Source organism: Kwoniella shivajii, chromosome 1 (genome assembly GCF_035658355.1).
Source record: "Kwoniella shivajii chromosome 1, complete sequence".
In the NCBI taxonomy this organism is placed as follows: Eukaryota; Fungi; Basidiomycota; class Tremellomycetes; order Tremellales; family Cryptococcaceae; genus Kwoniella; species Kwoniella shivajii.
In genome coordinates, this window is record NC_085908.1 from 1,558,123 (window position 1) to 1,574,555 (window position 16,433).

The following is a 16,433-nucleotide window of genomic DNA, read 5'->3' on the forward strand; positions in this document are numbered from 1 at the left end:
TTGAGCCGATCTATCTCATATAAGAAACGGAAATTGTTCAACTTAGTTCCTCCGTCACCTCCCCTCAACAACCTTAAATATCTTTATTTCACGCTACGGGCCCATCTTTTCACAAAACTAAAAACACCACACAGCACATACCGCGTATTGAAACCTTACCCACCTTACAACAGTTTTAACTGTAAAATAGGAAACTGTCTATCGACTTCTGTTTCTCATAGAATATTTGATGTGCAACACATTTTTCATCATGCAACAATAACACATCGCCCCTAAAACCAACTTCGATAATCAGGTGCTACGCAGTTCCCGTGGCCTGTCCTCAAAATCTACAGATTCCATCTCCTGATCAAATCAAAACCTCTCTCAAATTCCCCCTTCATCGGAATTGTCCGAAAAAAACAAAACTACCACCAAAAGCTTCTTTTCTTGATTTCAAGTACGCACTCTCATTTTCTGTTCCTCGACCTTAACTATTCTAGTGTGGGATCATAGTTGTCCAGAACAAACAAAACGTGCCAGGATCGGGGGGTATCACATTCATCACACGGTGTCAAGCACAGCAAAACATCGTCATTCAAAGATTCTAGAATATCAAGCATAACAACAGCTATTGGCCAAAAGAACATTCAAACTATAATCTCGCAGTAACTCGGAATCTCTCTGGTATCATTATCTGACGTCAAAAGAAGTCATACGTACTCGTCTCTATTGCTTGAGAGACATCTTGGATCTTTTGTTATTACCGATTTTACAAGATCACTTTCCACCTTACCGGTCCCGGGAAAACCATCACTTTCTTTGATTACGCCATCATTCATATACAAACATCTATTCTGTTTGAAACAAAACCCATCGACCACCTTTTGTCCGTTACATATCATTATCCATACGGACATACAACCTTGAGTTATCAAAAGTCGGATCGGCAAAAGAAGCGTTAACGACGTATGCAGTAGAAGGAAGGAGGAATTTGTAGGCTAAGGAAGGAGGCTTTCGGCGCTTGGACACCCATCAAACATAGTGCATTGAAGGGACCTAATCGAGGTGAGTATTATTCTTCTCACCAGCGATTGAAGGATCGGAATCCTTCTTTCTTTTCTTTTCCCTTCATCGCTTCGATCTCCGAATCACGGCCGGCTTGATTTGATATCGTGCAATTTAGCTTGTTCCATTGTAGATGGTCGTTCATTTTTCTTGTCTGACCACCCGTTCTGAAGTTTTATCGCCCATACATCCTCTTTCAAAAGCTCCCAGCCTTCTTATCTGTTCTTCATGATTAAAATGGTGCGATGAGTGCATTCTCAACTTTTGTCTTACCAATTCAAGCCTTTGCCGTAATCATTCGTTTTTGCTGCTTCTTGGCATGCGAAACATACCGTCACTCTTAATTTCCCGCTTCCGTACAACAGATGTGCCTCTTTTGATCGTTGTTGTTATTCATATTTGAATTTTCACACATCTCATTCTTATCTTTTGCCGTCAGTTGCGTACTTGATGTAGTGTTATGCGTGGTTTGTGCAGTGACTTCCCGGATGGATTGACAAATTGCAAATCTGTCATGATACGGCAACAGGGAATACCGCTAGGGGTTGTTGTGTGCTTCAACCATCTAACAGACTGTCGGGGCGTTGCGAGGCTTTCCTTTTGATGACGGTCGTTATCCTTGGATCCTTTCTGAGGTACACGCTTTGTCCTGTATATCTGCTGACATACATTCCTTGATTCCCCCACCTCATGATTCTCCATTTCTCTCACAATAGGTCCTTTGGTCGTCAAAACACCTTTTTGATCCTGAAGAATTCTCCTAGATTTTAAGCCAACGCTAGCCATCAAATCATCTCTCATTGTTCTTCCCCACCCTCCGGACACGCATCATACCGTCAACTACATCGCCACCTCAGATCCCACTGTTATATAAAACCGATCTCTTACCAACATCTTGCGCGTTCAAAGTAAGGCCAGTAAAAACACTCAACTTATCATACAGTATCGTGCATTGGAGTGCAAAATATATCGGTTACCACAACAAATCGGTTCATTTGGATCCAGAATATAGCTGCGTGACTGTCCTCTAGCTGGTTGACAACGACAATCTCTGTGAGTGTTCTCCTTGTTTGAAATCGTTGTCTCTCAAGCATTGGCTTCTCTCCTTTTTTCAATCAAAACCTCGGCTATCGGCGTCATACCATCCTTTGTCGATTTTGTGGAATCGATCTCTACATGATCATGATGCCTTATTTGCCATTTCGCAGGTCACCTAATCCGACCCTCGTAACTGTCACACTATATCGCCTTCCCCTAGTCATTGCGCATACCTTGACATCCCTTTTTGATGCCTTCCAATCATCTCTTATCCCAGATCACATTTTGTCAGAATTTATTGAATTCTAGAAATTTGGATAGGAATGATCCTTTGTATTGTTACCTTTTTCCTCTGTTTGGGGGATACAGTTTAACGTCATTTATTCATCCGACACCTTCCATTCAGTTTCTCGTTGACTCATACCTTGTGATCAAATTTCCATAACATCCCCAAAAAAACGAGGATATGAGACAATCTTACACTTTAGATCTCCTGTTGACCTTATTACTTAGCATGCGGAGAGATAAAACTGATAGATTGTCTTTTTCCTTCTTCATCTATCATTTTGTATCATTGGTCGTTGATACCATATGTCCAAACCATAACCCTAAATCGGTCTGACCGCTTTCACGTATCTCCAAACACCATTACCTACCCAAACTCCACAATCACCTCATCGATATCATTTTACCTTTTCTTCGGCTTCGCTTTGAACCAATCAACACTTGATACTCTCTTCCATTCCTTTGTCTGGGTTAATATCATCCTAACTCGTTCTTCACATCGTTATAGATTTTACAGATACCTTTCGTGAAACGATTGTAACACCTCTCCTTCACCAGGTTCAACATTAGCTAGACATCGTGTGACAGGATCGGTATAGTCTGGAGAGTTTTATAGCTAGATCGCTTGCTATCGAGTACAGCGCTATCACGGTAAGCATGTCCCTCTCCTATCATCCCATTTATCAGCACTTAATGTTTATCTCTCCAGCGCCTCTTCGCATCTCATCACAATGGACATGGATATGGACGTAGCCTGGTGTCTGACATGCTCAAAGCAGACCGTGAGTTTGGAATCGTCTTGATCGAGGCGGGACATGGCTTATACCTTTTGGCCTCTTAGCGGGATCCTCGCAGCCCGTATTGCAGCGAGGCTTGTCGAGATCAAGATGCCAATTCGAATGTTAACCCAAATGGTCTCATACCTCTCACATCTCCTGTCCCCCCTGGTCTCATCCCTTCCCCCACTAAAGCAACATCCCCTTCCGGACACCCTACTCCTCGAGCTAATAACTCTCCCGTGCGTCGACCGTCGATCGGCCCTCTCGCTCCTCTCCCTACTTCGTTCCGCTCAAAGCCTTCTGTTCGAGACAGAAGAGCCTTCTCCTTCCCTGCCACTAACTCGGTCGCACCGATACCTATTAAAATGAATAACTCTCGTCGACCTACTCAAACCATCGAAACCCTTCAATTCGCTCGTAGGACGAATCCCATTTCCGTCAATATGACAGCTTCTCCTAGCCATACTGGACTTTCGGCTCCTCGCATGAAGGGATTCGACAAACTGTCGAAGACGACAGGATCCAATACGCCCGTCATATCAGATTCAGCGTTCTGCTCAACATCTGAAAGTAGCGATAACGAAGCCGTCGATATAGGCGATGTATCGCCCATGAAAATGCCTAAAGCACTAACTCCACTTGACACAACTGTCAGGCCTAGTGTCACCAAACGATCCGGAGTCTCCAACGCTTTTATGGCCGCTCCCCTTTTTGGTCAACCTCCCACTTCTTCCCCTCTTCCAGCGGCACGGCCTGGTTTTATCTCACGTAAATCACCGAGTCCTGTAGCTGCGATGATAGCTTCATCAGCTTCTTCAAAGAGCAGAGATGACATTGTCAGCTGGCTCAACGAAGTCAAGCGTCTGCCACCTAAAGACGAGGATGGCCGTGATCCCAGTGTCCAGTCCTTCGAAGGCAGCTACCAACCCCGAGGTAGATCTCGCACACGAAGAGAAGTACTTGCCAACCTTCCCCCACCTAGTCAAGCGTCTTTAGATGAGCATGATGGAGAGAATGGATTACTTGGTACCACACCGAAAGGAAGAATAGGTTCGGCCTTTGCTGGTCTTACATCATTTGGAGGGTTTGGTGTAGGTCCAATAGTAAAGGCTCTCACGAGTGTGACATCTACTACATCGGTCCAGTCTCCATCGACAGCGAACTCTTCTACCGGTCTTGGTCTCCAATCAGTCCCGCTCCCAACGGAAGTCTCTCGCGTACCTGTTACTGTTGCTGCTACTGCACCCAGTGAGACTGAGTCACATCTTTACTTGCAAATGGGTGGTACTACTCCAACGCTCTCTACAATATCCGTATCGGAACTGGTAGATCCGTTGACTGATAATGGTGATCATATTGACTTCATGACTTCGACCGATGATCAATCAGCAACTGGTTCTTCCTCTTTCGCTAGAAGACGATTATCAGCATATGCTCCTGGCAAAGCAACCACTTTGGTTTCAAATCAAGGCATACATGCTCCCGCTAAACCAATAACTTCAACTGCTTCTGCCATTTGGAATCTTTCTACCTACCTGCGATCCTTCGCTCCCTTTTCAATATCGTCAGTCGTTCCATCACCAATACCGAATAGAACTCCCATTGCTCAGGTGAACAACACAAAAACTCACCTTTCCCCTCGTCCGCAACTTCCTCAATATGTGGAACTACCTGTCTCTGCTCCAGTACCAGCGGCTAGACCTGCTGTCCCAGCGGAAGCAGAATCTCCTGCTCAGCAAATGGTCCGAAGTCTACCCATGGATATAGTTTTACCCGTAGGCGGAGAAAACCCACACATGGATCGTATCCGTCAAAGGGAAATCAGAGAATGGATTGGTACACCTTCTTCAACAAGTCACTCTCGTTCTCAAACTCAATCTCGCAGGAGAGATAAGTCAAGAACTGGGTACGATTCTAGGTCTGCATCACACTCTCATTCTAGGCATGGCAGAAAAATATCTTACGATGCTGACGCCAGCGGAGAAGAAGATGGGAATGGCGAAGTGGAGCGAAGAGGCAGGAGTAGGAGGGAGAAAGGTCTCCCCGGACAGTCCCACTCCAGGAGCAGGAGAGGATCAGATGCTAAAATCGAGGCCTCAGAGGACGAAAGGGGTAGGGACCGAGGCAGAGATAGGGAAAGGACAGTCAGAGTATAAATGTGCGCTGCTATCTTTCAAACCTTTTTTCGAGAGATCTGATCATTCCAAAACTTTGGCGCTGCTAGGTCGGCCATACATGAATTTTTGTCATATACATATATACATATCATCATTCTTCCCATTGTACCATAAAAATCAAAAACGCATTCTTCATCTTGTCTACGCAGTCGTGCTTATTGGCTAGAGGTCAGGTCGGAGGACGGAAGGATAAGGAGAAGCAGTCTAAGGGTCAGAAGTAAATATTGATCATACACACAAAATAAACGAGTTGTACTATAGTCTTTATCATACAATGTATAAATCATGTTTTCACTCAGACCATGTCTTTATACTCATAAACTTATGGGATCTTTTATCTTCATTGCCGAAGTGGTCTCAAATCACGTGGTATATCCCAGAAATCCCATCGGAAGAACCAAACAAACGGAAATACCGTATTAGGAATTTAAATCTGAACGATGACTGTCATCATCTCGAATATTTGATCGGCTTTTGTCAGCATTCACTGATATTTGTCAATATATGTAAATCAAGATGAAAGGAGAAGGGCCAACATGTATGCATGGATTGCACCAGAAACGTTCAAAGTAACATTGGTCAATACGTCGCTGAAGGTATATAAACAGACAGAATCTAGATTGATAGCTTGATGAGTCCACAGTTCTCAAAACTAACCAAATCCAAGACCGCCATTTCACAGAACATAACGAAGAACATGTCCACCTCAGCTCAATCATCAAGATCAGTCATCAAGGCTGTTTATGCCAATGAAGTATCTGAAGGTGTAGGTGCTAGAGTGAGAAGAAGTATAGGATCAAGTGAATTGAGAAAGCTTAGCCCATTTCTGATGTGAGTACAATCGTCCTTTTTGTCAACTCTCCTTTGCCCGCTCCTCAACCTCAAACTGACAGTTCCCTACTTCTTGCTTCTTTGATAAAGGCTGGATCATGCTACCGTCAAGAAAGGAGCTGGCTTCCCTGATCATCCCCATCGAGGGCAGACTACCGTAAGCTACCAGATAGAAGGGTAAGTTCTTCTGAACTTCTGCCGAAATGGCTAACGCGAGAAAAAGTATGTTTCAACATGAAGATTTTTTAGGTAACAAGGGCTTGTAAGTATTGGCTTTCATCGTTTATCATCGTTCTTCTCAGAGACTTCTTGAGCTCATTGGAGAATGGTATGAGCTGATTGTATTTCGTCTTTCGTCTCTGGATTATAGTTTGAACCCAGGAGATGTACAATGGATGACGGCAGGAAGAGGAATCATGCATTCTGAAATGCCATATTTCGATCCTGATCCTTCAAAGGCAGTCAACTCAGTAGGTATGCAACTGTGGATAGATTTACCTTCAGATCAGAAATTCATTGAGCCAAGTTATCAAGAGAAGAAAGCTGAAGAGTGAGCCTTTTTCGGATCCTTTCTTCAGGTGATAAAGCGACTCACTTGAGATTTGTCTTCGTTTAGTATACCTACCATCCATCCACAAGACGGAATCGAAATTACGATCATCTCAGGAGAATCCCATGGTACCAAAGGTTTCGTGAGACCTGTTGGAGGCTGTTGGTATTTCAATTTCAGACTTCAGAAACCGGGGGCATCGGTGTATCAAACTCTTCCCCAAGGATGGACTTCTTTCCTCTACAGTGAGTCTTATCTGATCTCTCGGATTGACGGATTTTCTATACTGAAGGTTGCATACATCTCACCTCAGTCATAAGCGGTAAAGTTCAAGTCGGAGACGATTCCAAGATTTATGATAAATACAATACCTTGGTGTTGTCATCTCAAGAGGGACAAGAAGGAGTTCAATTCACTAGACCTGAAGGAGAAGAAGGGGAAGAAACTAGATTTATCTTAGTTGCCGGTCAACCACTCGATCAACCCGTTGTTCAGGTGAGATTTGACCATCACCATACTCCGACAGTCCGTTCCATCGCCTCTCTCGGCTAACAGTCATATCTATTACCAGTATGGTCCATTTGTCGTTAACACGCAAAGACAAGCTATGGAAGCTATAAGCGATTTCAGAATGGGCAGAAACGGTTTCGAGAAAGCTGTTGGTTGGGAAAGCGAAATAGGAAAGATATCAGGACCTTGATAAGCTTGCCTGTCCCATTCATGTATCGTTGTATCGCCCAACGCAAACTTGTACATATACCTTATCATAGCATCATTCGACACCCGGTCTAATTCTATGTATGAAATTGTGTATGACCCACTTCCAGTGTAAGTAGATCAAGGAATCCGGAACTTGCGTTGAATCAAGTACTTCTTGAGTACACTCAAGTTGTAGAAACCTCTTCCTCTCTTCGGTCAACGCATTTAGCTATTCTCACAAGTCACCGACGATGTGGACAGGCCTGCTTTCGTTACGACAACGATCACGGAGATATCCGGCTACGAGCTTCGGTGTTCAACCGCGACTGCATTTGTGGAAAAGCAAGTTGCAGTAATTGATAACTTAAAGTTCAAAATACTCGACGTCTATTTGTTACTTGTTCACCTGTAATTCATACGCCGACAGGTGTAAAATTCGATGTCGACACAACGGACTATCCTTATTACCGGAGGCAATCGAGGGTAAGGTCAAACTTCATCCCAGCTATTTGCGTTTGCTGGTAGTGCTAAAATACCTTTCACATTCGTGTACAGAATCGGTCTCAGCCTAGCTCGCTCATTCCATGCTCAAGGGTTCAAGGTCATCGTAGGTGTTCGAGAAATCAGTAAAGCCCCTCAGCTAGACGGTGTGATCGCTGTGAAGATAGATTCCGCTTCAGAAACAGATGCTAGAGATGCGGTTGAGGAATTGAAAAGCAAATATGACATTGAAACGCTTGATGTTGTAAGTGTATCATCAACCACTTTGATTTATACGTACCGTGTCATGTTTATATACATGATGTCCATGAAGATGTACTGACACGATCGTCTTCAGGTTATTGCCAACGCAGGTATGGGTAGTCACTACGCGCCAATGAAGGATATCGATTTGGCCGAATTTCGGGATCATTATCGAGTCAATACTCAAGGACCTCTAGTCTTGTTTCAGGCAGTTTATCCGTTATTAAAAGAAGGCAGCAAGTTTATAATCATTTCTTCTGCTCTAGGCTCAATTGGTCTTGACCATGATCCCAATGTTGGTGTCTATGGGAGTTCAAAGGCAGCTGTCGGTTACCTGGTGAGTTTCACCTCTTTCTAAATGCAGGGCGGCACATATATTCCTCAGTCTCAGCAGGAAGGACAGGCGGGTCCCAATTGATCAAGTCGCAGGGACGACAAATACACTTCGAAGAGCCTCATCTTATAAGCTTTTTCATCGATCCAGGTTGGTTAGACACCGCAATGGGACAATATGTCGCAGACCAATTCGGCGTAGCGAAACCCCCAATGAAAGTAGAAGATATCATACGTAAGTCATCGGCTCTCATGCTTTCAAATGCGGGCAGGATGATTTATAGGCGTGAAAATAAGACGACGACTGATGATACAACCACCTCACGCACTTAGCCCAACTGGTCAAACTTATCAATAACGCAACAAGAGAGAACACATCAGGTTACTTCTGGAAATAGTCAGTCACATGAATTTTCCCGGCTTGTCACGAGTAGTCAGGCTGATCGGTCTACCCTCTAGTGATGGTACGAAACAGCTTTTCTGAACAGTGTAAAAAGGTTGGGCAGAATCGGTTTACGTGGTACCTGATCCGATTTTGGGCCATATCTACATATCCTTTGCGATCGGTGTTCTGCTCGATTGAGAAAGTTTCGAATCTGATCGACTTACTATGTTGCAATCCAAAAGATACACATATAGGGGGAACATCGGCGATCGCTTCTTGAAGACAAATGGATCTATGTACAGGCCGTCCATGTTCTCTATTTCTTGTACACAAAATGCAATGTTCTTGCGACACTAGATAGGATGGAAATCGGTTCACGCTCGAGCCCTTTACGCTGGCAACAAAAGGGAGTCCGAGCATGAATGTGTCTCGGGGCATGTTATCCTTCCCTCAAAGGTGCTATATTTGCTTCAATCTTTCCATTCTTTGGTGTCTTCATTTCTCTTCTTCCTTTTCGCAAGTCATCAAGATAATCAATCGCAAGATGGGAACAAGCCAAACCATCAAGTCTCAGACGAATTTCTTCAGCAAGGACTGAAAGAATGAAGACGCGGATATTCTGCTGATCAGTTCAGAAGATCAAAAGTTTAACGTTCATTCGTACATCCTCGAAACGAACAGGTAAGCTACAGGGTATTCACCATTGGTCTTACATGACTCTGAATAGACCCTTTACAGCATGGTCCTGCGCGTAATTCTCCACGATCCGAATATGATCACTTATCCTATTTCCACAGAGGCTTCTCCTTTGAACCTGAAGATCTTCCTAGACTTCATGCACGTCAGCGCCCCCCACTCTCCCCAAGATTGTCGCAATACGAAGTATCACTTGACCTGTGCGACGAATATGATTGTTCAATTGTAACAAGAACGAATCAAGGTGAGGATGTTTCCTCTTGCGAGAGCTCAGCCTTATAATTTGTTCTGTTTGGCAAGTCATGTAAACGGCCTTGCTTTGGCTAAGAGAGCAATGCGATATGGGGGAGGAGCCCAAACCTGTCCCGTGATTAGTCTCCAACTCATTTCGATGGAAGTTGCATCTCGCTTTCCACTGCCATACCTGTTAGGCCTTCTGAACGTTATGGAAAACAACTACCTAAATTATTCTATTGAAGAGAGGGACTGGCAGGAAGTAGCGGCTGATTTCGCTCCTTTGAACAGAGATATCTTTCCCTGCGAGTGAGTAATTGAAGTGAGAAAACATGAATCATGTGAACGGATCAATCTCGCGCTCGATGATCTCTATCAAATATTGATTATGGGACAAGATTTGACAAGAGGTAACATATCCTACGCTCTCACGACTATCAAATCCACTCACTCTAAGCTCTATAGGTGTTGACATTTCCACTGTCTCCATGGGTATTCGCTTGCAGGCCAAACTATCCATAAGATGCGGAGGATCCATTCGACCATCTATCCTAGTTTTCGCAGATTGTATATGCATACAGATGACCTCCTATGATAGGACCAATGACACGATACTCCTAACAGATCAACGTTCTTATAGCTTTTCTTTTCGTTGCTTTTCAATCTTGAAATACCTCACCCTTCGCCATTCCCTCGATCGCCATTGCCATTTCCATTTCCATTCCCGTTCCCACCTTCTCTCCTTGCTCTGACCCACTCCCTTATACTTCCAGGCGACAAGAAGAAACTTCTCGGCGAACCTTCTTTCGACTTCCCTATATTGGTGCTTCCAGCTCCAGGTCTATCAGACCATGAATCATTGAATCCCGGTGGTGGTGGTGGGTAGAACTCGAATTCTGCTGTTTCAGGTAATGGATGACGGGTACGTAGGAGTTCTAATATCAAAGACATCCCTTTACGGGACTGCAAAAAGGGTAAGTCAGTTACGATATCATAGTGGCAGTAATGGATCGGTGCGATGGAGTTGTCGTGCGACCGATGACCAATGGTCGTGCGATCATTTGGTCGGACTGGATGCGAAAAAGGGGTAAAACTCACAGTCTCTGAATTACTCTCAAATTTCCCTAAGCCGTATGACTCTATTCGCTGCCTTATCAGATTCGACCATGCTCCACCAAAACTTGATCTCACTTCAGCCGTCGTATGATGCAGAGTTGTGCTACGCAAATTGAGAATATGAGTAACCAGAATACAAAGTCCAAGATGCAAATTCTATCGGACATTAGTCGAATCGTGCTTACCCATTAGGTCCAGCTCTGATTTCACCACCTTCAATCACATGCATCAATTTCTTATGATTTAAATTACCTTGTTGTACTCTCAATCTAGGTTGTTTTCCATAATCACTATCGATGTCTTCTTCTTCTCCTCTTTGTAATCTCGATCTCGAGCCTGAACTTGAACTTGAACCTGAACTTGAAGCGGAATTGGAATTGATACTGGAACTTGAGCTTGACCTTGGACCTGCCTTTGATGCCGAGATTGAAGCTGGATTTGATCCCCAATCCGGCGGATCAATTATACTTTCTTCCAATATCCAAGCATCTAATCCTCTTCCACCTGATAATCCTGCATTCGGTAACCATCTAGTAGCCCATTTAGGTAAAATACCTCTTTTCAGTATCAGTCTAGTGGTATGTATTTGACCTGTGACCGGATTCACTTTTCTAGAAAGTACATCTACGGATAGGACGTGTCTTGCGAATGGATTGGGGTATCGAAGGAAGAAAGCTAAGAGTGGTGTTGGAGGTGGATCGGGACTATTTTTACATATCATCAATCAATGAACGATCAACAGTCAACGAGAGGGCGCAGATGATTTAGACAAAACAAAGCGGATTCTGCTTGACATTTCCAACTTACTATGAATGCGTCTTGCGATATACTTGAACCATCCCATAGGTCAAAACGACCTTGTGCTATTCAATTGACGACTGATGATCTGCTTTACGATGTGCTCTTGTCCTTCAATACTGTGTATGATAGAAATTGTTGAGAAGCTCAGCAGGTGAAAACAAAAACAGTTGAAATGGTGGGAAATTGGTTCGTCGGAAAGTGGAGGTGAGAAATTCAAGCTTAAAAGCTGAGCGGTCAATACCACAAACAATATCTATATAAATAGAATAGATCACTTCCACATCACCGAAGGCCGACAGAAGAGACGATGCGTGTAACTTTCGGCAACATCGAGCATTGAGACACCATGCAAAAGCATTACCGCAGATATCGTACATACATATACACTCGAGGAATATGGAACATCTGCCATTCAATCCTGAATAATGTCAAAATCTTGTTCTCTTTTTTATGAGTATCTACGTATGAACCCAGTTACCGATTCTTTGAGACCATTGTTCCAATGACTCGATAGGGGTTTCCCTCAGTGTAGCACGTATAGGTACGACCATACCTTCTCCCTCCTCTGATGTACGAATCTTATCCTCTTTAGGTCTGGAGACATGTATACCTAGTCCAGGTCCGCCTACGGAAGTGAGATGAGGTTGGAACCCTTGAGACTCAAGAGTAGTTATCAACGCATCAAGGGAGGATTGGGGGAAATCTGCAATATTCCAATTTGATTAGTCTCTTTACATCTCAAGGGATAAGTGTTGATACTCACCATCTGGGATCAACGTTACTGCACATCCACCACCACCAGCTCCAGTCAACTTAGTAGCAAGACCGAAAGGCTCAGCAGCGGTGGCAGCAACTACTACCTCAAGCGAAGGGTGAGAGACACCGAGGTTGACAAGATGAGAATGGTTTTCTTTGATGAGAATCTAATGGCGAACCGATCAGCCACAAGACCATGCATCATAAAGAAATGGAGGATCACATACCTCAAGACGAGAGATCAACTCCTCTCTGTCTACATGAGTCTGTCCACTAAGCAAAGTCGAAGCCTCATCACTAATTGATTGGACAGCATCAAGGATGGGGTCTACTACATGGGGCTCAGCCAACCGTTTGGCACTGACTCCAGCTACCAGAGTCTTTGTATCTCTTGGTACCAGAGTATTGGTAAGTAGTAGTCGGATTGAAGAGAAACTATCGCACATACCCAAGGGTGTTAGCTCGTTTTGTCACAGCGTAAATGTTAAACATACCCATGCAATCCATCTAAACCGCCCTTCCTACCTCCTACTGACTTGGTGAAAGCGACGGCACCGCCTCTTACAGATACCGCGTTGTCTATTCCACTAGGAGTACCGTGTAAAACCTTTTCGGATAAGAATGCCCAACCATCTACTATGTTTGTATCGCCTTCCGTGAGTCGTCTTTGGTTGTTAGTAGGTTTGGAGATATGCGAATGGGCGATCAAAAGTGCTGAAGCTACACAGGTTGAATAAGCAGCCGACGAGCCTAGTCCAGCGGAGATAGGGAGGTTTGCCGTAGCTGTGAATGTAACGGATGGACTGGTGGACGGAAATTGTGGTCAGCACATACACCTCGTGAACTCTGAGCAGAAGAGAGACGAATGGAACATACGCATTGAGATCGGCACCGGCCATTACCATGTAAAGATACAAGAAAGCAATACAAGAGTTGAGACCGGTTTGACCTAATTCGGCGTGATCGTGAACAAGGTTTTCGATTGCTTGAAGTAAAGATGAATCGAGATCTTTATCCGCGATGTGTCGATGTGAATTTGAGTGAACAGGTAATAAACCCCAAGGTAATTTTGAGATCTCCCATTCGGCTTCTACACCAACATTTGGTACTTCTAATCCTACTTTGCCATCTGATCGAGGGGATAATACAGCGAAGCATCGGAGGTTCACTGAAGAAGCTATCGCAGTAACTCCATGAACGACAGCATGTTCACCAAAGAGAATGACTTTGCCAGGAGCTGAAACAACGATATCTTCCTCGAGTGATTTTCGCTCAGTTGGTGTGAATCCAAGACCCTTCTTAACGCCTGATACCAGTTTATCGATGGCGCTAGATTCGGTAGAAGGTCGCTTGAATCCCTTGGCTCGCTCGAGAATCCACGCTTCCGGATCAGATACGTAGAGTTCGGCGGAACGAGAATGTGAGAGAGGTGAGTGGGAAAGATTGGGTGTGATAGCGCCTGCTGATAAGAGTGAGTGCTCGAGATCATCCATAAGATCTCGGGGGTCCTCGATACCAACACATAATCGAATGAGGTTTTCGGGAAGTCCTCGCTCAGCACGAACAGCGGCCGAGATGGAAGCATGGCTAGGAGGCAAGGATATCAGTACGAGGCAACAAGAGCGGAATAGGCGTGAAAGGGAAACAGTAAAAAGAATAGATAAATGGGAATCAATAGGAGGGGTCACTCACGACATCAAGCAAGGCATGGAGATCAAACTATTCACTGCTCCGAAAGATACACTGATACCCCAGAGTCTAGTTCCACCTACTATCCTCTCACTCAAGGCTTTATCGTCAGTGACGAAAGATAAGACAGCCCCAGCACCAGTAGCTTGTTTCCAGTGAATATCTCTCTTTGGGTGACTCTTCAAGCCTGGATAATGAACTAAGAAACCTAATGTATCAAGATATATAGCTACTAGTTGAGCAGTAGCCATTTGTCTATCCATTCGCAATGACATTGTTTTAACTCCTCTGAGAAGTAAGAAGGAATCGAAAGGAGCTAGTCCAGATCCTACAGAGTTGATCAAGAATGCGATATCTTTGCAGATTTCAGGTCGTTTGACTGCGATTATACCGGCCATAAGATCATGATGACCCGAAAGGTATTTAGTACCGGAATCATAGACTATATCGGCACCCAATTCTAGTGGTCGTTGAAGATAAGGAGACATCATAGTATTATCCACTACTATCAATGCATCTGGCGATGCAATCTTGACTTCTTTTGATATCTCTTCTAAATCAGCGATTTTGAGTAATGGATTTGTCGGAGATTCAAGTAACACCATTCTAACTTTATTTCCAGATCCAAGATGAGGTCGAAGACTTTCAATATTTGTGGTATCGGCATGAATTACTTTGACTCCGCCATGGGAACTGAGATAAGTGAGAAGTCGATTGGTTCCTCCATATATATCATCACCTGCTAAGACTGTTTCTCCAGGTTTGACAAGACGTAGAATCATATCAAGACACGTCATACCGGTGGATAAGGCGAAGGTCTGCGTTGCCCCGTATAATCGAGCGAGGTGGTTTTCTGTTACAGCGAAAAAGTCGTTAGTGAAAATAGCTGATAAGGGGCAGTATCGTGACTTACCAAGTCCACCTCTTGTTGGATTACCAGAACGTGTGTAGTCATACTGACCATCCATTCCCTTGAAAGTAGCGGTCTGATAGATAGGAGTTGAGCTCGCTCCATATTGATCTTTGTTATCTACGGAAGCACATAATGTCGAAAATCTCCAATTGGATGCCCTCGCTTTGTATTGCTCCGCTTCGGTTGGGGATTTTGCAGGTAGTGAGTATACCGAAGTAGCGAGCGAAGAGTCGCCAGGTGAGGAAGGAGTTGTCATGATGGTGTATGCTCTGATGATGATAGTTGAGAGAGTCAAAAGAGATATACCACCTTTCAGAATTCAATTTGGTGGTTTATGCAGTGAGTGTGATACGAGTCGAATAATTCCTAATAAATGGTGTTTTTTGAGGATGATCACACCATAGGCGGTCTGTGCGTAACTGAAATATGAGATCGGCATCTTCCGCGGTGAATTGATTTACTCGAATTGGTAATTAGAAGTTCGATATCCTCTAGATCTGCTGGTGTTCCCCCCTTCATGTATGCAAGTTAACTCTCTCTGAAAGCAACAATATCAGGTTGGACGCGTTTGAGATTGGGTATGTGATGGCGACAATGAAGCTCCGGTTGATGAAGAAGAAATCGATCGTTCAAAGGCAAACAGTTCTGAATTGTCGAGGAACCTTTTTGGTCTGCGCAGCGGAGACTCACCCTCCACACGCCTTAGATACAACTTTCTGATCTTGTTGATTCTCGTGATATGGGTTCCCAAAATTCCAACGACTAATCGCAAAGTGCAGATCAGGTTCTTCTGGGATGAGGGATTGCTAACTGAGAGATGATAAGAAGCCGTCGTTTCGTCAGGGGATCATTCTGCATCTTATCCGGACGGCCACCCCTTCTGATCGGGTACACCAGCGTACTGCAACCTCTTCAAAAGTGCAAACCAGTTCAGAGTCTTATACATCAAAGTCACATCCTCACAGATAGGTATAAACCACTTTTGCGGAGACATCGGTCAAACGCTTTGTGGAATGAACAAGTTATGTCTCGGTTTCAGCACGCCGTCAGTTGAATGACTAAGTATAGTAACGCGATCGCTTTGGCTGTCTATCCGATGCTCTACGCTTAGTCAGATAGCTGCATCCCCTTTGCCCTCCCCTCCCCTCTCCTCCTCGCGTCTCTCTCGAAACGGACGCCCTTACCCTCCTCGCATCCCTTCCTTCCCCCCTCCATCCCCCCCTTCCTCCCGAGCCCTCAAAGCCAAGTCAACAGCGGCGTCTCCTCTTCCCCCTCCCCTTCCCAGCCAATGAGCGACCTAGTTAGTCGATTTATTCAGTCTATGACTATTGACGATTGTGTTGTTGGTTTCAGAGAATTT

General features: G+C 44.4%; 5 protein-coding genes across 5 annotated transcripts; 3 read left to right on the forward strand and 2 right to left on the reverse strand.

The window, feature by feature from the left end:
* Nucleotides 1–3,101: 3,101 nt before the first annotated feature.
* Nucleotides 3,102–5,305, forward strand: IL334_000599 (uncharacterized protein; the record flags this gene model as incomplete). Its single annotated transcript, XM_062932365.1, has 2 exons — nt 3,102–3,152; nt 3,212–5,305. 2 exons carry the CDS (start codon nt 3,102–3,104, stop codon nt 5,303–5,305), a joined length of 2,145 nt encoding a protein of 714 aa, XP_062788416.1.
* Nucleotides 5,306–6,023: 718 nt separating this feature from the next.
* Nucleotides 6,024–7,407, forward strand: IL334_000600 (uncharacterized protein; the record flags this gene model as incomplete). The annotated part of the gene is made up of 7 exons (XM_062932366.1): nt 6,024–6,157; nt 6,248–6,334; nt 6,381–6,419; nt 6,528–6,707; nt 6,774–6,952; nt 7,021–7,202; nt 7,279–7,407. The coding sequence occupies 7 exons, from the start codon at nt 6,024–6,026 to the stop codon at nt 7,405–7,407; spliced, it is 930 nt and encodes a 309-aa protein (XP_062788417.1).
* A 438-nt stretch (nt 7,408–7,845) lies between these two features.
* Nucleotides 7,846–8,881, forward strand: IL334_000601 (uncharacterized protein; the record flags this gene model as incomplete). The annotated part of the gene is made up of 5 exons (XM_062932367.1): nt 7,846–7,889; nt 7,962–8,151; nt 8,245–8,487; nt 8,580–8,718; nt 8,817–8,881. The coding sequence occupies 5 exons, from the start codon at nt 7,846–7,848 to the stop codon at nt 8,879–8,881; spliced, it is 681 nt and encodes a 226-aa protein (XP_062788418.1).
* Nucleotides 8,882–10,473: 1,592 nt separating this feature from the next.
* Nucleotides 10,474–11,753, reverse strand: IL334_000602 (uncharacterized protein; the record flags this gene model as incomplete). The annotated part of the gene is made up of 4 exons (XM_062932368.1): nt 10,474–10,761; nt 10,897–11,017; nt 11,100–11,618; nt 11,722–11,753. 4 exons carry the CDS (start codon nt 11,751–11,753, stop codon nt 10,474–10,476), a joined length of 960 nt encoding a protein of 319 aa, XP_062788419.1.
* Nucleotides 11,754–12,173: 420 nt separating this feature from the next.
* Nucleotides 12,174–15,329, reverse strand: IL334_000603 (cystathionine beta-lyase; the record flags this gene model as incomplete). The annotated part of the gene is made up of 7 exons (XM_062932369.1): nt 12,174–12,418; nt 12,479–12,638; nt 12,699–12,906; nt 12,966–13,274; nt 13,348–14,058; nt 14,164–15,013; nt 15,074–15,329. The coding sequence occupies 7 exons, from the start codon at nt 15,327–15,329 to the stop codon at nt 12,174–12,176; spliced, it is 2,739 nt and encodes a 912-aa protein (XP_062788420.1).
* Between the last annotated feature and the right edge of the window lie 1,104 nt (nt 15,330–16,433).